Source organism: Bufo gargarizans, chromosome 10, assembly GCF_014858855.1.
Source record: "Bufo gargarizans isolate SCDJY-AF-19 chromosome 10, ASM1485885v1, whole genome shotgun sequence".
NCBI classification, from domain to species: Eukaryota; Metazoa; Chordata; class Amphibia; order Anura; family Bufonidae; genus Bufo; species Bufo gargarizans.
In genome coordinates, this window is record NC_058089.1 from 10,804,445 (window position 1) to 10,830,517 (window position 26,073).

At 44.3% G+C, this 26,073-nt stretch overlaps 1 protein-coding gene across 1 annotated transcript in view; it reads left to right on the forward strand.

The window, feature by feature from the left end:
* Window positions 1-26,073, forward strand: part of PRMT3 (protein arginine methyltransferase 3) — a 73,799-nt gene that overhangs the window by 34,457 nt on the left and 13,269 nt on the right. The window contains exons 12-13 of the mRNA XM_044270429.1: window positions 5,397-5,584; window positions 8,519-8,605. Coding sequence (XP_044126364.1) covers window positions 5,397-5,584; window positions 8,519-8,605 — 275 coding nt within the window. The remainder of the gene's footprint in view (window positions 1-5,396; window positions 5,585-8,518; window positions 8,606-26,073) is intronic.

The following is a 26,073-nucleotide window of genomic DNA, read 5'->3' on the forward strand; positions in this document are numbered from 1 at the left end:
TTTCAGGATCTCCACTTGCTTGTTTGTATTTGCATCCAGAGGCTGATAATCTGTAAAGAGTTTTGTTCTCCTCACAGGTGTGGGTTTGTTACTATGTCTCAGTGCAGGTTATCCACCTTGATCTAAGCACAGTAGCAGCACTGATCTCTCTCTGGTCCTGATACTTTGTAACAGACTGCAGCTGTGTGAGCAAGACTAAGAGATACTCTTATGTTTGCATTCACTGACAGCAAGCAGATATGCTGGTGTTTCAAAACTTTCAATCTATGATAAAATATTTATGTACACGCAGGTTCACACTTGGCAGTTGTCAAAATAAAACATTTTCTGGAATAATTCTTTTTTGCATAGTGTCCAAGAATAATAATTTCCAGCGGTGGTAATCCCATTTCTCGGGATCATCTCTGAGATGTTTCTCCACCTTGATTGGAGTCACCTGTGGTAAATTTAGATGATTGGACATGACTTGGAAAGACACAGCCCTGTCTATAGAAGATCTCTCAGCTGACAATGCAAATCAGGGCAAACACCAAGCCATAAGGAGGGAAGAGCTGCCTGTAGAGCTCAAAGACAGGATTACATGGGGGCACAGATCTGGAGAAGGGGCAAAAACATTTCTGCTGCTCTAAAAGTTCCTAGGAGCACAGTGGCCTCTATAATTCTTAAATGGATGACGTTTGGAACAACCAGGACTTTTCGTAGAGCTGGCCTCCCCCCAAACTAAGTAATTGGGGAAGAAGGTCCTTGCTGAGAAAGGTCACTCAGGCTGAGCTCCAATGATCCTGAGTGAAGATGGGAGAAACTTCCAGAGGGTCCTCCATCACTGCTGCCTCCAACAATCTGGGTTTTATGGCAGAGCGGCCGGAAAGAAGCCTCTGCTCAGGAAAAAGACACATGAAAGCCGCCTGGAGCGCTCAAAGGGTTCTTAAACTGTGAGAAACAAGACACTGCTCTGAAGACACAAAGACTGAACTTTTTGGCCTCAATTCTAAGCATCCTATCTGGAGGAAACCAGGCGCCGCTCATCACCTGCCCATCTCTACAGTGAAACTTGGTGGTGGCAGCATCATGTCTGGAGGAAACCAGGCGCCGCTCATCACCTGCCCATCTCTACATTGAAACCTGGTGGGTGGCAGCATCATGTCTGGAGAAAACCAGGCGCCGCTCATCATCTGCCCATCTCTACAGTGAAGCATAGTGGTGGCAGCATCATGTCTGGAGGATACCAGGCTCCACTCATTACCTGCCCATCTCTACAGTGAAGCATAGTGGTGGCAGCATCATTTCTGGAGGAAATCAGGCGCCGCTCATCACCTGCCCATCTCTACAGTGAAGCATAGTGGTGGCAGCATCATGTCTGAAGGAAACCAGGCGCCGCTCATCACCTGCCCATCTCTACAGTGAAACTTGGTGGTGGCAGCATCATGTCTGGAGGAAACCAGGCGCCGCTCATCACTTGCCCAATACCAGCTGTACAGTGAGGCATGGTGGTGGCAGCATTCTGCTGGGGGGCTGCGAGACCGGTCAGGGTGACTTGTCCTTGTAATATTATTGGCTGTTATATAAGTCGGGTATATTATAAGAGACCCGATATACCTGTTGGTTATAACCAGACTCGTATAACTTATCTGTTATATAATATCTGACTGTTATATCCAAGTTCTGATACTACATCCGACTGTTATATAAAACCTGACTGTTATATTTAGGCTATTATATCCAACTGTTATATAATACGTGACGGTTATACCCAGGCTCTTCTAACATATCTATTACACAATATACCTGACTGTTCTATTCAGGCTCTTATAATATATCTGACTGTTATACCGAGCACATATCTGACTGTTGTATTCAGGCTCTTATAATATATCTGACTGTTATACCGAGCACATATCTGACTGTTGTATCATAGGTGGCAGTGATATTTTCTCCCTCTCATGCTCTTCCAATGGCGGCCTCTGGCTTTTGTGTTCACGGAGACGTTTTTCCCGCGGTCCTTTTAGCCTTTTTATGGCGGGGGATGTGGGATCGGCTTGGGTCTTCCTCCACGTGAGTTGTTACCAGTGACAAATGATTCCTGGGCAGTGAATCGAGAAGGACACAGATGTCACAGCCGTGAATCCTCAGATGGACGACGAGAAGCGATTTCCGTCCAATCAGCACTTTGTTAATTTTACTTGTGAAGGAAAACCATTTTTCATCTTTTCCCTTCGCTTTCTGCAGACGCGGTAGTTGAATAACAGATGCCGGACGCAGCGGAGGCGACCACTGACCTACTTAGTCAGAAGACGAATGATCATCCTAAAAATCCCAATATTGTTCGCTATCCACCGATTTTTCGTGATGTGTAATCGTTACTAGCGATCGTGAAAACGTTCAGTTCTCGTTTAACCACATGTTTCAACTTTTTAATAAATGATCGTCCATCGACATGGCGTCTCAGCGTGTAATAAGTCGTCGCCTGTTCGCCAAGACATCGTAGGAGAGAAGTGGAATCTCCAGCTGCTAAAATCTCTGTATAGATGAATTTACGAACAATTCTCAGCTTTATGATCGCAATAACGATGCCGGCGATCAATGTCTTGTGTTATGAACGGTAACGACTTGTCAACTGTTCAATCGTCATAGTTACCAAATCTTCCAGTCTAATACACCCTTTATTCAGTACAATGCAATCTACTGCTATCTGTTATCAGCCGATGGAGGCCGGGGAGCGGCTGAGAGCAGATCGTCCACTTACCTGTGCTGCTCCTCATTATGTTACACCATGTTCACACGTGGTCTACCGGCTGCAGGGTGTTCTTTTTTTTGTCAGGTTTGGCAAGTTTCCGCAGTCGGGAAGATGGTTCACAGACACCCCCCTAACTGATTAGATGAGCTCTGGTAATGCAGGGGCAGTTGGCTTTTCCTAAATCAGAGGAACGTGCAGTGCTCGGTGTAAAAGCAATGCATCCCGGAACGCAGATCACCAAAATAAGGTCTGGGCTGACACTGAACAAGCAGGGAATGCTAGCAAATTTCATCTCTGAGGTCTGCCGAACAGTGAGCGCAGCTCTGGAGTATAATACAGGATGTAACTCTGGGTCAGTACAGGATAAGCAATGTATGTACACAGTGACTGCACCAGCAGAATAGTGAGTGCAGCTCTGGAGTATAATACAGGATGTAACTCAGGATCAGTACAGGATAAGTAATGTATGTGCACAGTGACTGCACCAGCAGAATAGTGAGTGCAGCTCTGGAGTATAATACAGGATGTAACTCTGGGTCAGTACAGGATAAGCAATGTATGTACACGGTGACTGCACCAGCAGAATAGTGAGTGCAGCTCTGGAGTATAATACAGGATGTAACTCAGGATCAGTACAGGATAAGTAATGTATGTACACAGTGACTCCACCAGCAGAATAGTGAGTGCAGCTCTGGAGTATAATACAGGATGTAACTCAGGATCAGTACAGGATAAGTAATGTAATGTATGTACACAGTGACTCCACCAGCAGAATAGTGAGTGCAGCTCTGGAGTATAATACAGGATGTAACTCAGGATCAGTACAGGATAAGTAATGTATGTACACAGTGACTGCACCAGCAGAATAGTGAGTGCAGCTCTGGAGTATAATACAGGATGTAACTCAGGATCAGTACAGGATAAGTAATGTATGTACACAGTGACTGCACCAGCAGAATAGTGAGTGCAGCTCTGGAGTATAATGCAGGATGTAACTCAGGATCAGTACAGGATAAGTAATGTATGTACACAGTGACTGCACCAGCAGAATAGTGAGTGCAGCTCTGGAGTATAATACAGGATGTAACTCAGGATCAGTACAGGATAAGTAATGTATGTACACAGTGACTGCACCAGCAGAATAGGGAGTGCAGCTCTGGAGTATAATACAGGATGTAACTCAGGATCAGTACAGGATAAGTAATGTATGTACACAGTGACTGCACCAGCAGAATAGTGAGTGCAGCTCTGGAGTATAATACAGGATGTAACTCAGGATCAGTACAGGATAAGTAATGTATGTACACAGTGACTGCACCAGCAGAATAGTGAGTGCAGCTCTGGAGTATAATACAGGATGTAACTCTGGGTCAGTACAGGATAAGCAATGTATGTACACGGTGACTGCACCAGCAGAATAGTGAGTGCAGCTCTGGAGTATAATACAGGATGTAACTCAGGATCAGTACAGGATAAGTAATGTATGTGCACAGTGACTGCACCAGCAGAATAGTGAGCGCAGCTCTGGAGTATAATACAGGATGTAACTCTGGGTCAGTACAGGATAAGCAATGTATGTACACGGTGACTGCACCAGCAGAATAGTGAGTGCAGCTCTGGAGTATAATACAGGATGTAACTCAGGATCAGTACAGGATAAGTAATGTATGTACACAGTGACTCCACCAGCAGAATAGTGAGTGCAGCTCTGGAGTATAATACAGGATGTAACTCAGGATCAGTACAGGATAAGTAATGTAATGTATGTACACAGTGACTCCACCAGCAGAATAGTGAGTGCAGCTCTGGAGTATAATACAGGATGTAACTCAGGATCAGTACAGGATAAGTAATGTATGTACACAGTGACTGCACCAGCAGAATAGTGAGTGCAGCTCTGGAGTATAATACAGGATGTAACTCAGGATCAGTACAGGATAAGTAATGTATGTACACAGTGACTGCACCAGCAGAATAGTGAGTGCAGCTCTGGAGTATAATGCAGGATGTAACTCAGGATCAGTACAGGATAAGTAATGTATGTACACAGTGACTGCACCAGCAGAATAGTGAGTGCAGCTCTGGAGTATAATACAGGATGTAACTCAGGATCAGTACAGGATAAGTAATGTATGTACACAGTGACTGCACCAGCAGAATAGGGAGTGCAGCTCTGGAGTATAATACAGGATGTAACTCAGGATCAGTACAGGATAAGTAATGTATGTACACAGTGACTGCACCAGCAGAATAGTGAGTGCAGCTCTGGAGTATAATACAGGATGTAACTCAGGATCAGTACAGGATAAGTAATGTATGTACACAGTGACTGCACCAGCAGAATAGGGAGTGCAGCTCTGGAGTATAATACAGGATGTAACTCAGGATCAGTACAGGATAAGTAATGTATGTACACAGTGCCTCCTGTTTTCTATTCATCCTTTAGTTCTCTATATCTGCTTGCTGGGAAGCTGTGGGATATAGAATATGGCCCCCGTTACAGCTCCTGGCGGGTAGTTCTCCCTGGTTATGCAGTTATTTAGGTCGGGGGGGTGTATTAGCAGATTCCCCTCCTGGAGTCTGGGAAATGTTGCTTCCGCACATTACTTGTACGTGTCTGTATTAGCGTTGAGTTATTATAATGCTGTCTTTGTGTTTCCAGTGTATCCAGAGCGCTGTAACATCAGCATTGTGGCCCTGTATGATGCCGAGAAGCACACCGGAAAGCTGGCCTTCTGGGACGACGTCTATGGGTTTAATATGTCGTGTATGAAGAAAGCCGTCCTACCAGAGGCCATAGTGGAGGTTGTCAATCCGGACACCATTATCTCCGAGCCAGTTATTATAAAGGTAATGATGATCGGCATGAAGGAGCCACGCCGGGCCCCATAGCCAAAACCAGGATAGCGCCCCCCTGCTGTTACTGTATATCATGTCCAGGACTCCCCAAACTTTCAAGCTCCAATGCTTGTTTACACCTTCATCTTCAGGGTATCCTGTAGTACGGTTGTCATGATACCAACATTTTCATTCGATTTCGGTTCCATAAAAAAGTATTGCAATATTCGATACCACGGGCAAAAAAATAAAACCCCAAAAAAGCCGCGTGCATTCCGCATTTTATAGAACAGTCCTATCCTATTTTTTGGGGGGACAAGGTGACCAAAAAATGGCGAATTACGCGTTTTTTTTTGTTGTTTTTGTTTGTTTTTTCTTCTGTTACGGCGTTCACCGCATAGGAGGTATTTATAAATATATTAATAGTTTGGACTTTTCGGACGTGGCGATATGTAATATGTTTATTTATTGCTTTTATATTTTATATGTAAAATTGGGAAAGGGGGTGATTTAAACCTAATATTTTGGTGTTTATTTTTTTTAACTTTTTATTTAATACCTATTTCCTCCCTTAGGGGCTAGAACCTGGGTTCTTTTCATCCCTTGTCCTATTCACCCTAATAGAGCTCTATCAGGGTGAATAGGACTTCACTCTCCCTGCTGCCCTGTGCACACAGCAGCAGGGAGGTGACCATGGCAGCCAGGCCTTCAGTAGCGTCCTGGCTGCCATGGTACCGCGATCGGAAGCTGCCCCTGCACCATGAATGAGATGGGGGGACCCTGTGGCCACTGCCACCAATGACTTTAATGCTGGGGGGGCGCACTGCGCCACCAATGAAGATAACTAACCTTTTAATACAAATATAGGCGGCGGGTGCCAGCGGCAGAATCACCCGACCCTTATGACAGGGCGCTGCGATCCCCGTCAATTAACCCTTCAGGTGCGGCACCTAAAAACGCTGTATGCTGACGTGTATTGTCATTGCTTACCCCAGCGCGTTGGTAGAAGCCTCTCAGTTGCCCATAGGGTCCATATTTAAATAAACTGCTGCATCCAAGATGGCAGGAATCACATGGTTTACCCTCTTGACTGCCTCTCCGACTGCGTCCTCTGTAGTGCAGATGTGTCTGTTCTAAATTACGTGACCTCCGCCATTGTGGTCTCTTTATGTACGACACCGGCGGGGGGATTGCTTCTGCAGGTACGCTGAGATAAGCAGTAGGTTGTTTTATGGTTTTATATGACGTGTGAAATGTAAGCAGAAAGTGGACATCTCCTTTAAGTCTCTATATGTAAAGAAAAATGTTTCCATTCACTGGCAGCAAGTGGAGATCTTGAAAATAGTTGCAACATGAAACACAAAGTCTGTAAAAATGCTGCCAAACTGGAAACCCAAGTGATATCGTTCGGAGGTCCCCCTAATACGATGGGAAATCTGTTCACCCTTCCTTCTTCGTTCTTCTATTGATCCACAGGCAAAGCAGGAAAGAGTTAAACTGATGTAGAATTTTTGTAGTAAAAAATTAGATATTGAATTTTTTTACATTGTAGATTTTTTTTCTGTTCATTCGATAAAAATGAAAAATTTCAGATGCATTTCCTGTATTGATTTTTTTCCCCTTGAAATCTGTCATTTTCAGGTGGGGGGGGAGGGGGTGTTACTCGGATAAGACTGTAATGAATGTCTTCTCATTCCGGTTCTGGACCTCCACGTCCGTTATCCTTGTGTTTTGTGTCTCTTCTGTCACCCAAACTTTTGGGATAGCGGATAACTGACTGAGTTGTCAGACCCTGGCCGATCCTGAGGATGGGGGTCCCGATCAGGTCAGGCATGCCCCCCGCCGCCCCATTCATTCTCTGCGGGACTGCTGGATACAGCCGAGCGTGTACTGCGCTATCTTCAGTAGTCCCATAGAGAATGAGTGGCGCGGCGGTGCGCATGTTCTACCTGATGCGCCATCAAGATTGGGGAACAGGACCCTCATTCTCAGGATCTTTGGGGGAATGACCACTAAGTTATCCCCTTATCCAGGAATAAAACTTGGCACAACCCTTTTACATTGCCCTACTGATCCTCGTCATAAATAATAATGAGATGACTCTGCTGACTCTGTCCCAGTCTAAAAAAAAAAATCACAGAAAAAACTAAGATAAAAACATCCTGCACGATATGATACAAATGTGCGGATGTCCCTGGCCATATTATTGAAGAAAACCACAGAAACAAGATAATAATGCACTTATTAAAGCAGATGCAAGCACTATATATGGACTAAGTCCTCACCCTGATATGATAATGTCTGAGACACTTAGTCAATATATTTTGATCAAAACACATCTAAGCCCGCCACCAAGCGTCAAGGTGGTCTCAGGTCAGGCGGGTCCTACGCTAAACCTACCTAAGCCATTGGGCTTCTATGTTCAGGAGCGCAGACACCGCACATATGGTGTGCTGCTCCTAGTAACTGTCCCAGTCTACACAGCAAAGCTCACAGTTGACCTGGAAAACACAGAAAAACGTAAGACGTAAACTTGCAAACATAGCCAGATCACACTGTCCTGGAGCTCGAGCCTCGACAGTCCCCAGATACCGCCTATTCAAATCCCTGCAAAACTCCCAGAAAGAATAGAAAAGTGGAAAATCTGCGCAATGCGTGGGTAAGAATTAGTTCCGATCTCGTCCATTTTGATGCCGCTTTATTCCACTGAGGATTTTCCATTCCGTGTGAACTGAAAAATGTGTCTTCTCCTTGGAAAGCTAGGTGACAACTAATGTGACCACTATAACAAGTCCCTATAGGTTGTCGGAGCGCGTTCCTAGACTCCTAAATGTCTGAAGTTGTTACTGATATTTACTGGGGGATTTGTCAGGAGGCCTCACCCCCCCCCCCCCCCCCCGCACAGGACATGGCTTCTTTACGTTCTCGTTATGTCTTCTATTTCAGGACATTAACTGTCTGACGGCCGCGGTGAAGGATTTGGATTTTTGCTCAGATTTCTCCCTGCCAATAACAAGGGACGGGGCGTGCACGGTGAGTGAGGGCTTTGCCGAATTACTGACAGCACAGCAAAGAAGGGGTTAAAGGAGTCATTCCAGTTTTGGGAGTGTCACTGTTTTTATCAACCCTGTAACTTTTTCTTACTATTTTCCGGATCTCTGCTTGATGCCAGTAAATAAGAACAGTTTCATCCTCTAAATATTCCCATTCACTGACAGCAAGCAGAGATCTTTACAATGGTGAGATAATGAACCACAAAGGCACACATTTTACTAGAGTGAGTGCACCTAGATTTAGTGTAAATTACACCAAAATATCGACTTGTGATCAGTACAGGATAAGTAATGTATGTACACAGTGACTCCACCAGCAGAATAGTGAGTGCAGCTCTGGAGTATAATACAGGATGTAACTCAGGATCAGTACAGGATAAGTAATGTATGTACACAGTGACTGCAGCAGCAGAATAGTGAGTGCAGCTCTGGAGTATAATACAGGATGTAACTCAGGATCAGTACAGGAGAAGTAATGTATGTACACAGTGACTGCACCAGCAGAATAGTGAGTGCAGCTCTGGAGTATAATACAGGATGTAACTCAGGATCAGTACAGGATAAGTAATGTATGTACACAGTGACTCCACCAGCAGAACAGTGAGTGCAGCTCTGGAGTATAATACAGTATGTAACTCAGGATCAGTACAGGATAAGTAATGTATGTACACAGTGACTGCACCAGCAGAATAGTGAGTGCAGCTCTGGAGTATAATACAGGATGTAACTCAGGATCAGTACAGGATAAGTAATGTATGTACAAAGTGACTCCACCAGCAGAATAGTGAGTGCAGCTCTGGAGTATAATATAGTATGTAACTCAGGATCAGTACAGGATAAGTAATGTATGTACACAGTGACTGCACCAGCAGAATAGTGAGTGCAGCTCTGGAGTATAATGCAGGATGTAACTCAGGATCAGTACAGGATAAGTAATGTATGTACACAGTGACTGCACCAGCAGAATAGTGAGTGCAGCTCTGGAGTATAATGCAGGATGTAACTCTGGATCAGTACAGGATAAGTAATGTATGTACACAGTGACTGCACCAGCAGAATAGTGAGTGCAGCTGTGGAGTATAGTACAGGATGTAACTCAGGATCAGTACAGGATAAGTGATGTATGTACACAGTGACTGCACCAGCAGAATAGTGAGTGCAGCTCTGGAGTATAATACAGGATGTAACTCAGGATCAGTAATGTATGTACACAGTGACTGCACCAGCAGAATAGTGAGTGCAGCTCTGGAGTATAATACAGGATGTAACTCAGGATCAGTACAGGATAAGTAATGTATGTACACAGTGACTGCACCAGCAGAATAGTGAGTGCAGCTCTGGAGTATAATACAGGATGTAACTCAGGATCAGTACAGGATAAGTAATGTATGTATACAGTGACTGCTCCAGCAGAATAGTGAGTGCAGCTCTGGAGTATAATACAGGATGTAACTCAGGATCAGTACAGGATAAGTAATGTATGTACACAGTGACTGCACCAGCAGAATAGTGAGTGCAGCTCTGGAGTATAATACAGGATGTAACTCAGGATCAGTACAGGATAAGTAATGTATGTACACAGTGACTGCACCAGCAGAATAGTGAGTGCAGCTCTGGAGTATAATACAGGATGTAACTCAGGATCAGTGCAGGATAAGTAATGTATGTACACAGTGACTGCACCAGCAGAATAGTGAGTGCAGCTCTGGAGTATAATACAGGATGTAACCCAGGATCAGTACAGGATAAGTAATGTATGTACACAGTGACTGCACCAGCAGAATAGTGAGTGCAGCTCTGGAGTAAATTACAGGCAGCCCATGTGAAGACCCTTTCATGATAGTAGGATGGGGTCACTTTGCCAAATCGCCTTGTGCTTCTGTATTTGAATCCGGTCCATGACATTACATTCAGCGGTGCTTTTTTAGTGCTGTTTTTTATCTTTTATCCATTTCTGGTGATAATTTGGTTCCTTTCATTACAAAGCAGTGACTTCTAGGAGACGGCTGAGATCTTGGTGTTTGTCTTCACTCATATGTAGAATTTATGATCCTGTATCAAGAAAAAAAGCCTGTGCTCAGTGGGAATAATGTGGTTTATTGTTCATTTACTGCAAGGTTGGGCAGGGGGAGATGATAAATGAAGTGTCAGACACTAACTAAACCTGTCCCCCCCGTCCCCCCCCCTCGGCAGGAATGGCCAGGATCTTGTACAGATTGCTTTGTATCTCACAGTCATGCTCCGGCTTTCTATTATAATAACCGCAGCCCGCCGCTAATTCCATGACGCTGTCGGTACAACATTCCTCACCGCCGCCGTTCCGTGCTGCGTCCCCTTCTCATTATGGGGGGATCTGCCGGGAACTGATGGAATGAGAATTGATCTGTATAATTTTGGAACAGAGAAAGATTTAGATTTATGGGAGACGGAGCAAAGAATCAAACCGTCCTCTTCTGGGATGCGGGAGGATGATTGATTCCACGTCCGGTATACATGTAGAGGGGCTTATTAGGGGAGGGGGCTCGACACGTGTTCTGCAAAACTGTGATCGCTGAGTAAACATGGAGGAAACGAGACTCCATTGTGCCTGGTGCATCGTCTGGAACCCAATATATTAGGATATTAGGTATTGATTGTCCCATTGTATCCTACAGGCAGGCAGATTACAGATATACTTGCTGTCATTGAATGGAACCATTCTTATTTGTATCTCGAGGATGAGGCGTGGAGGCAGCCAGGTAGTTTTTGATGGTTTTTCTCCCCTCATTGCTGAGTCTTCAGGTGAAGCTTCCATAATTACTAAGAGATCAGTGGCTCAGTGGTCGTTGCTCCGTTCTTGCCATTTCTGGATGTGATTGGCTTCTGTCAGTGCAGCTGAGTGACAGGAGGGCATTCACACGAGCCTTGGAGATGTATCCTCTGTCGGCACACGGCTCTCCATGAAAGGCGTTCCTGTCACATGAATACTATGTCCAACTTCGAACATGAGGGTGTCAATTATGGTTACATTATACTTCAGAGCTGCAATCACTGTTCTGCATACTTTAGAGCTGAAATATCCCAGTATTCCGCTGGTGTACAAGTGTCAATGCTGTGTATAATGCGGTTTATCAGTTCTTCCATATGTGGTGTTGTATCGGCGCTGGTGTATGACACGGTGTATAACGCAGTGTATCAGTTCTGGTGTGTAATATGTTTCATCAGTACTTGTGTATAATGCGGTGCCTTAGTGCTGGCGTATAATGTGCTCTATCAGCACTGGTATATACCCCGGTGTTTTAGTTGTGTCAATGCTGTGTATAATGTATCGGCGCTGGTGTATGACACTATGTATAACGCAATGTATCAGCTGCGGTGGTTTATAATGCGGTGTATCAGCGGTTGTGTATTACATGGTGTATAATGCAGTGGTGTATAATGCGGTGTATCAGCGGTGGTGTATTACATGGTGTATAATGCAGTGGTGTATAATGCGGTGTATCAGCGGTGGTGTATTACATGGTGTATAATGCAGTGGTGTATAATGCGGTGTATCAGCGGTGGTGTATTACATGGTGTATAATGCGGTGTATCGTCGGCGGCGTATAACGGGGTGTATCGTCGGCGGCGTATAACGGGGGTGTTTCGTCGGGGGTGTATCGTCGGCGGCGTATGGCGGGGGTGTATCGTCGGCGGCGTATGGCGGGGTGTATCGGCGGCGTCTGGCGGGGGTGTATCGTCGGCGGCGTATGGCGGGGTGTATCGTCGGCGGCGGATGGCGGGGGTGTATCGTCGTCGTCGGCGGCGTATGGCGGGGGTGTATCATCGTCGGCGGCGTATGGCGGGGGTGTATCGTCGGCGGCGGCGTATGGCGGGGGTGTATCGTCGGCGGGGGTGTATCGGCGGCGGCGTATGGCGGGGGTGTATCGGCGGCGGCGGCGTATCGTCGGCGGCGTATGGCGGGGGTGTATCGGCAGCGGCGGCGTATGGCGGGGGTGTATCGGCGGCGGCGGCGTATGGCGGGGGTGTATCGTCGGCGGCGGCGTATGGCGGGGGTGTATCTGCGCCAGTTCATCTGCTGTGGAGGCTACACGGAGAAGCATCAGTTCCTGTGATAGATGGAAACCTCCGGGACCTTTGTGTTAGAAGTAAATGGCGCTTGAGTGAAGGAATTACATTGCATTCATCACACAGGAGGCTCCTCTGCAGAACGTCTGCCCCTGATCTGCGGACATGTAGAAAGCCCACGGGGCGGATTAGGATAAACGTGTGTCACCATGATGACCTTCAGTCGTCCTCATTCTGCTTCTGGGAAAGCTGGGTAAGAACTCTTTCTGAGCTGCAGCGGTGGCCGTATCTGTCACCCACTCCCAGAAATTCAAATATAAAAGGACAAATAAAATTCCCCTTCTTGAGCCCTAATATCTTCACTCATTTTGGAGTGCCGTGTCCCGTCAGCGCTGCCCATAAATTCGTGGCTCCCTCTCAGCATGCTCCTGTCGGGTCTGCAGCCGCGGCCTGGTCTCTCTCTGTATTCCAGACGCGTGCTCGCTCTTCATCCCGTCCTCCATCATCCCCGCTGTTCTCATTACCCACAGAGCTCATTCTCGCAGGAAAATGGCTTTCTTGTTTCTGTCAGTGGAATTATCCAGAACGTACCCTGCACAGCCCGGGCATCAAATGTGCCAATCACACCGCACTTTCGGAGCGTCTTTAGTCGCATTGACCTGGTTTTGACCCTGCAAATTGAATCCACTAAACTAACTGGCTCTAAAATCACTTTTTTTTTGCTTCGAAATGTCAAGTTTTCAATTGAAATAAAATACGTCAACATACGAATCTGATAAAAATGTGCAACACTAGGATTTGTCTTCATTATAACAGAACCAAATATTACAGACAGATCCATCCGTCCAACGTGTGAGGTGACCGCTAAAGGAAGTGTCATTAAGAATGCATCTACATATCAAAATCCTGTATTTTACTCCAGAGCTGCACTCACTATTCTGCTGGTGCAGTCACTGTGTACATACATTACATATCCTGTACTGATCCTGAGTTACATCCTGTATTATACTCCAGAGCTGCACTCACTATTCTGCTGGTGCAGTCACTGTGTACATACATTACTTATCCTGTACTGATCCTGAGTTACATCCTGTATTATACTCCAGAGCTGCACTCACTATTCTGCTGGTGCAGTCACTGTGTACATACATTACTTATCCTGTACTGATCCTGAGTTACATCCTGTATTATACTCCAGAGCTGCACTCACTATTCTGCTGGTGCAGTCACTGTGTACATACATTACTTATCCTGTACTGATCCTGAGTTACATCCTGTATTATACTCCAGAGCTGCACTCACTATTCTGCTGGTGCAGTCACTGTATACATACATTACTTATCCTGTACTGATCCTGAGTTACATCCTGTATTATACTCCAGAGCTGCACTCACTATTATGCTGATCTGGTCCGCAGGGCAGTACGTTGCTTTACCTTTCCTTTATTTTAAGTTATGTAACGTGCTGTGCTTTGGGGTGAAGTCTTCTGTTTTTGGACTTGTTACATAAGATCAGCTCGTCGGGGTTGAACGGCAGGAATCATTGTATCTCATGTATGTCAGATGAGGTTCCCTACTGTGTGGAGAGAAAATCCCATCACGCCTCCTGCCGGCAGTGTCAGGGATAATGGCAGGATGTCATGTCTTCAGCCTCCCTGCTGAACTCCCTGAGAATGCCATCTTTGCGGGCTCATCAGGAGTGATGACAGAATATTGAGCCCTGGTCCTGCTGCTGCCTCCCCCACTGAGCTGACAATCATTGATTTCTTTTACTGGATGCAGCGATTGTTCGGAGCAGGACCCTCACACCTGAGTAGAGACAACGCACTCCCCCCCCCCCCCCCCCCTCTTCTGTCACTGTGTCATTTTTGTTTCCATTGACCTTATATTATGTGCTGATATCTATATATCGATTGGAGTCATTGAACTAATCATGCCTCGTAATTACTTGTTCTGCAGCTTGGCTTTTACAGTATTTTTGATATCTTGCTTTATTGCAGATTGCCTACATGTGTATCCTGTAATTCACTTTTAATAGACCCATTTTCTAATGTACGATTCTGATATAAAATTTTCCATTTCTCCATGTAATGTTGGCTGATGTTGGTTACTTTCATTTTGTGCTGATCATCAGTCACATGATAACTTACACTCCAGTTACACAAAGAGCTGCAGTCACAATGTAACCTGTCGGCTCTCCTGCTTCCACTGCTGATTCGTCTTTGTATAATTTTCAGAAAACCTATATCTGTACCTATAAAATTTACAATGAGAGACGGAGGCAGTACTATCTGTATCTACATCATTTACAGGGAGAGACGGGGAGGCAGTACTATATGTACCCACATTATTTACATGCTGAGACGGGGAGGCAGTACTACCTGTACCTACATCACTTACAGGCAGAGACAGGGAGGCAGTACTATCTGTACCTACATCATTTACAGGCAGAGACAGGGAGGTAGTACTACCTGTACCTACATCATTTACAGGCAGAGACAGGGAGGCAGTACTACCTGTATCTACATCATTTACAGGCAGAGACAGGGAGGCAGTACTGTCTGTACCTACATCGTTTACAGGCAGAGACAGGGAGGCATTATTATCTGTACCTACATGTCACACTGTAAGGGGAGGGGGAGGAACACCAGAAAGACAACAGAAGGAAAATTACCAGGAACTAGGCCTCAAGGCTAAGGACAGGGAAAAGGAGACCACCTGAGGAAACCCTAAACCTAGCCCTGACTCCTGTCAGTATGATTAGACCCTGAAGGTGGGAATATTCATACTAGGCCCTAGAAACTCTGAAAAGCCCTAGGATTGGTGACAGGGTCTGAAACTACTGGTTCCTTCCCAGAGGAACGAACCAGCGTGTCCCTGAGGCCTAGTAAACAACGAGCAAATGGGAGCAACAAAATACCAAGAGAAGTATACTTATCTTATAATAGAAAATGGATGAGCAGGAACTCAGATGAGGACAACACACCAGCTCCTCTAACTCCAGGCAGAGAATATCAACCGCATGGTATGAAGTGTCCAGATTAAATAGAGGAGCAGTAATGACCACAAGCTGCACCTGAGACAAGAGGTGTGGTCATTACCAACAACAACACTGCAAAGTGAAAACCAAGTGGCTGTCAGATAACCTCACGTGATGCAAGTCTCTCAGATCTTCTAACCTCTGTCACGGGAGGGATTGTGACAGTACCTTCCCTTCTACAGGTGACCTCTGGACACCCAGGACCAACCTTATCCGGATGAGCCCTGTGAAAGGCTCTCACAAGGCGACTAGCATTGACGTCGGCCACTGGAACCCACATTCTCTCCTCTGGACCGTAACCCAGTGAACGAGATTCTGGAGGGATCTACGGAGAATACGCGAGTCCACTATACTGAAGATCTAAAATTTAAAATTACCGTCCACCATGACAGGAGCGGGAGTCAAGAAGGACGATTCAGCAGGTTCATCATATCTCTTCAGTAATGATTTGTGGAAAACATTTTTAATTTTTAAAGCCTGCGGAAGTTCAAGACGAAAGGCTAAGGGGTTAATAATGGCAGAGATCTTATATGGCCCAATAAACCTTGGACCCAACTTCCAAGAAGGTAACTTCAACTTAATGTTTCTTGTGGACAGCCACACAGAATCGCCCACTCTCAGGTCCGGACCACTCATATGTCTCTTGTCAGCCATACGTTTATACTTGTTGCCCATTTTGTCCAAATTATTTTGAATTTTCCGCCAAATAGATGACAAAGAAGAGGAAAATCTTTCCTTTTCCAGTGTACCAGAAGTCTCAGCACCAGAAAATGTGCCAAATTGCAGGAATCCATATGCCCCAAAAAACGGCGACTTATCAGTGGACTCCTGTCTACGGTTATTTATGGCAAACTCGGCCAAAGACGAAAATGAAGACCACTCCTCCTGATTCTCCGAGACAAAGGATCTCAAATAAGTTTCCAGACTCTGGTTAGTGTGCTCCGTCTGTCCGTTCGACTGAGGATGACAGGCAAAAGAGAAGGACGATTGTACCCCCAGATGAGTACAGAATGCCTTCCAGAATCTGGAAACAAACTGAGTCTCCCTATCAGACACCACATCATAGGAAATACCATGTAGCTTCACGATGTTATCGACAAACACTTGTGCAAGAGTTTTAGCATTAGGTAGACCTGATAATGCTATAAAGTGCGACATCTTGCTGAAGCGATCAACAACCACCAGAATCACAGTTTTTCCTGAGGAATTCGGCAAATTTGTGATAAAGTCCATGGACAAATTAGTCTAAGGTCGGGACGGGATGGACAACAGAAGTAGAGATCCCGAAGGCCGAGTATGTATTACCTTAGCACGTGCACAAGTACTTTAAGCTGACACATAACCCTCAACACATTTACGCAACCCCAGCCACCAGAATCTACGAGAAATGAGATCGACAGTGGATCTTCCCCGAGGGTGTCCTTTGAGAACTGTACAGTGATGTTCCTCGAACAACTTGTGCCGCAATTCAGCAGGAACAAACAACTTCCCCGGAGGACAGGAATCCAGTGCATCTCCCTGGGCCTTCAACTCTTCTGCCTCAAGGTCGGGATAAAGTGCGGATATTACCACCCCTTCAGCCAATATCTGAGCAGGATTTTTCCGAATCGCCATCCCCAGGAAAGCTACGCGACAAAGCATCCGCCTTGACGTTCTTAATCCCAGGGCGATAGGTGACAACGAAATTAAATCTGGTAAAAAACAACGACCATCTGGCCTGCCTTGGGTTCAGGCATTTAGCAGACTTCAGATGAGCTAGATTTTTGTTATCGGTAATTACCATAACGGGATGAATCGCTGCTTCCAACCAATGACGCCATTCCTCAAAAGCCAACTTAATGGCCAGCAACTTTCTATTACCCATGTCATAATGTTTCTCAGCAGCTAAGAGCTTCTTCGAGAAGAAAGCACATGGGCGCCATTTACTAGGTGAAGGACCCTGCGACAAGACTGCTTCTACCCCTACCTCTGATGCGGCAACTTCCACAACAAATGACTGTGACACATCAGGTTGTACCAATATAGGAGCAGAAGCAAAACATTCCTTCACAGCTGAAAAGGCTTGTAATGCCTCATCAGACCAGACTGAGATATCCGAACCTTTTCTACTCATGTCCGTTAAAGGTTTAACAATCGTTGAGTAGTTCAAAATAAATTTACGGTAGTAGTTGGTCAACCCCAAAATTCGCATAAGCGCTTTTAGATCTTCGGGTCGATCCCAGTCCAACACTACACGGACCTTTTCAGGATCCATACGAAAATCTGAAGATGAGAGTTGGTAGCCGAGGAATTGCACTTCCGGAACTGCAAATACACACTTCTCCATTTTAGCATACAATTTTATTCTTTCTTAGGATCTGTAACACTTGTCTCACGTGATCCTGATGCGTCTCCGTGTCAGGAGAATAAATCAGAATATCATCCAGATACACCACAACAAACCTGCCTACCAGATGATGAAAGATGTCATTGATGAAATGTTAAAAAACCGCAGGAGCATTGGTTAACCCAAAAGGCATGACCATATTTTCAAAATTGACCCTTAGGGGTATAAAAGGCCGTCTTGAAATCCTGGATCAAAGGAAGGGGATAAGGATCATGGACAGTAATGAGATTAAGCTCATGGAAGTCTAAACATGGCCTAAGAGTCCCGTCCATTTTCTTAACAAAGAAGAACCCTGCATCCACTGGGGATTTGGATGGTCTAATATGACCGTTGGCCAATCTCTTGGTGATATATTCTCGCATGGCGGCTCTTTCGGGTTCGGAAAGGTTATACAACCGAGACTTGGGCAACCTAGCTCCGGGAACAAGGTTGACGGGATAATCATACTCCCGATGTGGAGGCAACTCCTGGTCTCCACTTTTAGAGAATACATCAGAAAAATCATAAATAAACGAAGGTACAACTTTAGTGGCTACCACAGAAAGCGATGTGCTGAGACCGTTGTCGATGCAATAATCACTCCAATCAAGAATCTGTCTCGCTTGCCAATCGATGGTAGGATTATGTTTGCTTAACCATGGTAACCCTATCACCAAGGGAGCAGGCAGACCCTCCCGCACAAAATGGATTCTTGATGAAAATCACCCACCTTTTAAACGAATGTCCTGCACCTTTTGTGATAAACATTTCTGTGTGAGTGGAGCAGAATCAATTGCAAACACCGAAATAATTTTGTCTAATGCACTTGTTGTCAATCCATGCATACGGACAAACTGGCCATCAACTAGAATAACCCCTGCCCCACTGTCAATAAATACTTAAATTCCCACCGTTTTGGAATCTAGCACCACCTCGGCAGATAAAAGAAATCGGGTACTGCTAGCAAATGGCAAAAGTAAATTCTCAGATTCCCCACCCACACCACCAAGAGTGAGATGAGAATTAAACACTTTTTTTTTTTTCTTTTTCACCTTGCCGTTGAACATAAGGACATATGTTAACAAAATGTCCCCTTTTTCCACAGAAAAAGCAGAGCCTTATCTTAAGCCTAAAGTTCTTATCACCAGGTCCAGGGGTCGATCCCCCCCGCTGCATTGGTTCGTCACCAGACAAACTCAAGAGTTTCTCTACCCAAAGAGTCAGAGGAGGCCACCACCTTTATATGATAGTACATCCTGAGAGTGAGGAACCTTAGATCTCTCCCTCAGGCATTTATCAATACGTACAGCAAGGGTCCTGGCCGCCTCCAATGACTCGGGACATTCTTAAAACGCCAACGCGTCCTTAAGGCTCTTGGATAACCCTTGACAGAATTTACTACGGAGAGGTGGATCATTCCACTCCGTATCCGTAGCCCAGCTCCTAAATTCTGAGCAATAGGTCTCTGCAGAACCCTGCCGTAAGCCATGCAACTCCGTCTCGGACAGAGAGATCCGATTCTGGGTCATCGTAGATAAGACCTAGAGCTCTGAAAAATTCAGCTACCGACCGAAGGGACTGGGATCCGGTCGGCAATGAAAAAGCCCAAGATTAAGCGTCGCCTTTAAGTAACAAAATGATTATACCCACTCTTTGACTCTTTGAGTTAGGACGTAGTCTAAAATATAATTTGCACGACTCCCTGAACTGAACAAAGTTGTCACTTCCCCCGGAATATCTGTTCGGGAGAGTGACCTTAGGTTCAGGGCAGGCCTGGTTCCCACTGCCGGAACCAGCCATCTGTGGTCTCTGGATCTGAAAGATGGTCGTGCGGAAGTCAGATACCTCCAAAGACAGTCCCTGCAGTTGTCCAACCAGTGCAGAAATCGTATCCATCGCTACACTGACACAAAAAAAAATGGCGGTTTTTGGGCGGTTGATAATGTCACAGTGTAAGGGGAAGGGGAGGACCACCAAAATGAAAACAGAAGGAAAATGACCAGGAACAAGGCCTCAAGGCTAGGGACAGGAAAAAGGAGACCACCTATGGAAATCCTAAACCTAGCCCTGACTCCTGTCAGTATGAATAGACCCTGAAGGTGGGAATATTCATACACCGGAAACCTAGGCCCTAGAAACCCTGAAAAGCCCTAGGATTGGTGACAGGGTCTGAGACTACTGGTTCCTTCCCAGAGGATCGAACCAGCGTCTCCCTGATGCCTAGTAAACAACGAGCAAATGGGAGCAACAAAATACCAAGAGAAGTATACTTATCTTATAATAGAAAATGGATGAGCAGGAACTCAGATGAGGACAATACACCAGCTCTTCCAACTCCAGGCAGAGAATATCAACCGCATGGTATGAAGGGAGTCAAGATTAAATAGAGGAGCAGTAATGACCACAAGCTGCACCTGAGACAAGAGGTGTGGTCATACCAACAACAACACTGCAAAGTGAAAACCGAGAGGCTGTCAGATGACCTAACGTGCAGACAGTCTCTCAGATCTTCTAACCTCTGTCACGGGAGGGATCGTGACACTACATTATTTATAGGGAGAGACAGGGATGCAGTACGATCTATACCTACATCATTTGCAGGGAGAGACAGGGATGCAGTAATATCTATACCTACATAATTTACAGGGAGAGAGAGGGAGGCAGTACTATCTGTACCTACATCATTTTCAGGGAGAGACAGGGAGGCAGTACTATCTGTTCCTACATCATATACAGGAGAGAAAGGGAGGTATTAGTATCTGTACTTAAATCATTTATAAATAGAGACAGGGAGGCAGTACTATCTGTACCTACATCATTTACAGGGAGAGGCAGGGAGGCAGTACTACCTGTACTTAAATCATATCTGGGAGAGACAGGGATGCAGTGCTATCTGTACCTACATCATTTACAGGGAGAGGCAGTACTACCTGTACTTACAACATATCTGGGAGAGACAGGGAGGCAGTACTATCTGTACCTACATCATTTACAGGGAGTGACAGGGAGGCAGTACTGTCTGTATCCACATCATTTATAGGGAGGCAGCACTATCTGTACCTAAATCATTGACAGGAAGAGGGAGAGAGGCAGTATTATCTTTACCTACATCATTTACAGGAAGAGGGAGAGAGGCAGTACTGTCCATCTACATCATTTACAGGGAGGCAGTACTGTCTGTATCTACATCATTTACAGGGAGGCAGTACTGTCTGTATCTACATCATTTACAGGGAGGCAGTACTGTCTGTATCTACATCATTTACAGGGAGGCAGTACTGTCTGTATCTACATCATTTACAGGGAGGCAGTACTGTCTGTATCTACATCATTTACAGGGAGGCAGTACTGTCTGTATCTACATCATTTACAGGGAGGCAATACTGTCTGTATCTACATCATTTACAGGGAGGCAATACTGTCTGTATCTACATCATTTACAGGGAGAGACAGGTAGGCAGTACTATCTGTACCTACATCATTGACAGGAAGTGAGAGGGAGGCAGTACTATCTGTACCTACATCATTTACAGGGAGAGACAGAGAGGCAGTACTATCTGTACCTACAAAACTTTGTATTAAAGGGGTCATCCTTTACCTTATGAACGGAGCTTCCCATTAACTCGGATTTCTCAATCTTGTTAGGCTGAGGTCACTTCAGCGTTCAGCCTTGCTGTCCTCCTCCTTTATAGGAGCGGAAGAACGGAAAGGACAGATTCGGCACATTATGGAGCCTGTGGACCCCGTAGACTATAATGGGGTCTGTTGAGTTTCTGCTCAGAAGAAGATTTTGAAGCGGAGACAAAAGTCCTGTATGCACGAAAAAAGCATAAACCTAGCAGACCTGATTATAGTCTATGGGGAAGACATGAATGTAGAATGTATCCAGCATAATATGTATGACATTGATACTACATAAACGCTTCTTCTGAGGATTTAGTGGTGGATTATCCAGCTTCGTGCGTTCCGCTGCAGGGTGCAGGGACCGCTGCTCCTTCATGCCTGGCTAAACCCCATCACAAAAACATTATCCTCCCACCATGTGTGGCCGACTGGTTCATTGTATCTCCAGCGAAACACACGAGGCCTGGACTATCACAATGACAAATGGCCCCCTCCAGATAAAAACCATCATGACAATGTTTAATTTCCTTTCTTCTCCTTGAATTGATCATTTTTTATTGTGTATTTTTTACACTCCTGTGAACAACTTATAAAAGCTTATTGTGTTCACGGTCATGGAGAAAAGCAGAACAAACGGCGCATGTACAGAGCCTGAAAACCGCACATCTACAGGAACTTTATCCTGTCAAGGTCAACAGTAGATAAAATGATAATTGTTGTTTATGGTTTTACTACGTCCAAGGTCCGTGTGACCCCAGCAACAGTCGCCCATTTTACCTGATTTTACATTATTTTTCTCTCCCACCATCCGTTCATTATTTTAGAAGCTCATTTCGCTGTTGGCCTCTCAGACTTAGTACATTGTCAATATATCTGTATAATATTATACTTTTTCCATTATTATACACAGTAATACAAATACTATAATACTACATGCAGAAGAATGCAGAAAAATATATCTACTGTCTGTAATACTGCCCCTATGTTCAAGAAAATAACTACAATAATACTTCTATGTACAATAATATAACTACTATAATACTGCCTCCTATTTAAAGGAATATAACTACTATAATACTGCTCCTATGTACAAGAATATAACTACTGTAATACTGCTCCTATGTACAGGAATATAACTACTATAATACTGCTACTATGTACAAGAATATAACTACTATAATACTGCCTCCTATGTACAAGAATATAACTACTATAATACTGCTTCTATGTACAAGAATATAACTACTATAATACTGCCTCCTATATACAAGAATATAACTACTATAACACTGCTCCTATGTACAAGAATATAACTACTATAACACTGCTCCTATGTACAAGAATATAACTACTATAACACTGCTCCTATGTACAAGAATATAACTACTATAACACTGCTCCTATGTACAAGAATATAACTACTATAATACTGCTCCTATGTACAAGAATATAACTACTATAATACCGCCTCCTATGTACAAGAATATAACTACTATAATACTGCCTCCTATATACAAGAATATAACTTCTATAATACTGCCTGCTATGTACAAGAATATAACTACTATAATACTACCTCCTATGTACAAGAATATAACTACTATAATACTGCCCCCTATGTACAAGAATATAACTACTATAATACTGCTCCTATGTACAAGAATATAACTACTATAATACTGCTCCTATGTACAAGAATATAACTACTATAATACTGCTCCCTATGTACAAGAATATAACTACTATAATACTGCCTCCTATATACAAGAATATAACTTCTATAATACTGCCTGCTATGTACAAGAATATAACTACTATAATACTACCTCCTATGTACAAGAATATAACTACTATAATACTGCCCCCTATGTACAAGAATATAACTACTATAATACTGCTCCTCTGTACAAGAATATAACTACTATAATACTGCTCCTATGTACAAGAATATAACTACTATAATACTGCTCCCTATGTACAAGAATATAACTACTATAATACTGCTCCCTATGTACAAGAATATAACTACTATAATACTGCTCCCTATGTACAAGAATATAACTACTATAATACTGCTCCCTATGTACAAGAATATAACTACTATAATACTGCTCCTATGTACAAGAATATAACTACTATAATACTGCTCCTATGTACAAGAATATAACTACTATAATACTGCTCCTATGTACAAGAATATAACTACTATAATACCGCCTCCTATGTACAAGAATATAACTACTATAATACTGCTCCTATGTACAAGAATATAACTACTATAATACTGCTCCCTATGTACAAGAATATAACTACTATAATACTGCTCCCTATGTACAAGAATATAACTACTATAATACTGCTCCCTATGTACAAGAATATAACTACTATAATACTGCTCCTATGTACAAGAATATAACTACTATAATACTCCTCCTATGTACAAGAATATAACTACTATAATACTCCTCCTATGTACAAGAATATAACTACTATAATACTGCCTCCTATGTACAAGAATATAACTACTATAATACTGCCTCCTATGTACAAGAATATAACTGCTATAATACTGCTCCTATGTACAAGAATATAACTACTATAATACTGCCTCCTATGTACAAGAATATAACTACTATAATACTGCTCCTATGTACAAGAATATAACTACTATAATACTGCCTCCTATGTACAAGGATATAACTACTATAATACTGCCTCCTATGTACAAGAATATAACTACTATAATACTGCCCCCTATGTACAAGAATATAACTGCTATAATACTGCTCCTATGTACAAGAATATAACTACTATAATACTGCCTCCTATGTACAAGAATATAACTACTATAATACTGCCTTGTATCTTGTTGTGCTGCTATATAGGTAACCTCATAACCAGTTTTGGGGGTTTCCTGGCTTCTTTCCCTGTTTCTGGGTTTTGTCTCCTGGGATTTTCCATCTTGTGTGATTTTCTCCGGGGGTAACGAATAAATCCTTTTCTATGACAATAGATGTTGATGGACCTTGATTGTGTTTTATGCTGGTAGGAAACCGCCCTTGTGGGTGACTGAAAATCAATCCGGTAAGCCAAGCATAGCCGAGCCAGGCATAATCTATTACTGGTTTTGGGAGTTCGTCCTGACGTCAAGCAAATAGCTAATTTCTTTGGAATGGCGGGGGACGGGGGTGCTGGCCCTTTGTGACATTGGCCTGGAAGGTTCTATAAAAAGATATTCTGCAGAGATGCATCAGTATAAGGTCACCCGGAGCTGCGTTCCGAATTCTTTTTGTTATTTTCTCGTACTGCCAGGTTCTTGGTTCAGTGTCTTACTGGGACTGTGAAGTGAGGCTGGTGAGGATTGAAAACCCAATTTTTCGTTGCCCTATACTTTCAAGCAGCGCCTCGTAGTAGCCCAATAGCGCCGCTCCATGAGACGCCACCATTAAAACAAAAAATGTAGCAGCTTTTATGTTGACCTATTTCCAGCGAGTGTCTCTACTTCTAGGACTTCTTTATGCCGTCCGATATGTCCGATCGCTCAGCGCCATTTTCTTCTTGATACCCTGATGGAGGCGGACATGTTTTACACCTGGCCATTGTTTTACACCCTGACTGTAACAGGGGGCGTGGCTAATGCAAATAGGATTCTGGTATTTCTGGGAGGCTTTATTTCTGTGTTGGCGTTACTGTGCCGATTGGAGGTTGTTGTAAGTGGGGAGGATTGTCCTGTAAGCGGGGTCCCCTGCCCCCCACTACTGCTCCAGAGACTGCAGGACTGGCACATAGAGTTTGAATGCAGCAGCAGTCTGATTGCTGGACCGCCATTTCATTCAAACAGGAGACGCGGGACCCCCCATCAGACTTTATTATTTTGGGAATACCCCTTTAAGTAGTTCCGCCAATGGGGGTCACAAAGCTTGGAATTCTACCGTTACTGCATTAGTGATGATCTTGTTGTCGTCGCACAGCTTTCCCAAAACTCCTCTTCTGTATGTCCAGGAAAGGTGGGCGACATCTCCCGTACCGTAATAACATCCGTACTGCTCGTCACCCAGCTTTCCCAGGATCAACTGGACCCCAAGACGAGGGGGCTTATTTTTGCGGTAATAAAATCCCGGTGTAAACGCTGCCGTGTATTCGGGGCGTCTTCTTGCTGCCATGTGCACAATTCCTGCCTCCTCTGGAGTTTTTTGTGGCTACGTAGAATTTCGCGGAGCTGAAGTCATTAGTTCCAGGCGAGCGGATTTAACGAGTCAATGATTTTACAACTGGCAGGACGCGGGTAATGGAGAAGCAGGTTAGGAAATAATCCGCCTAGGGATGAGACGCGCTAATTCTTCCCCGCTCCGCGTTGGATCACGTCCTCCGTG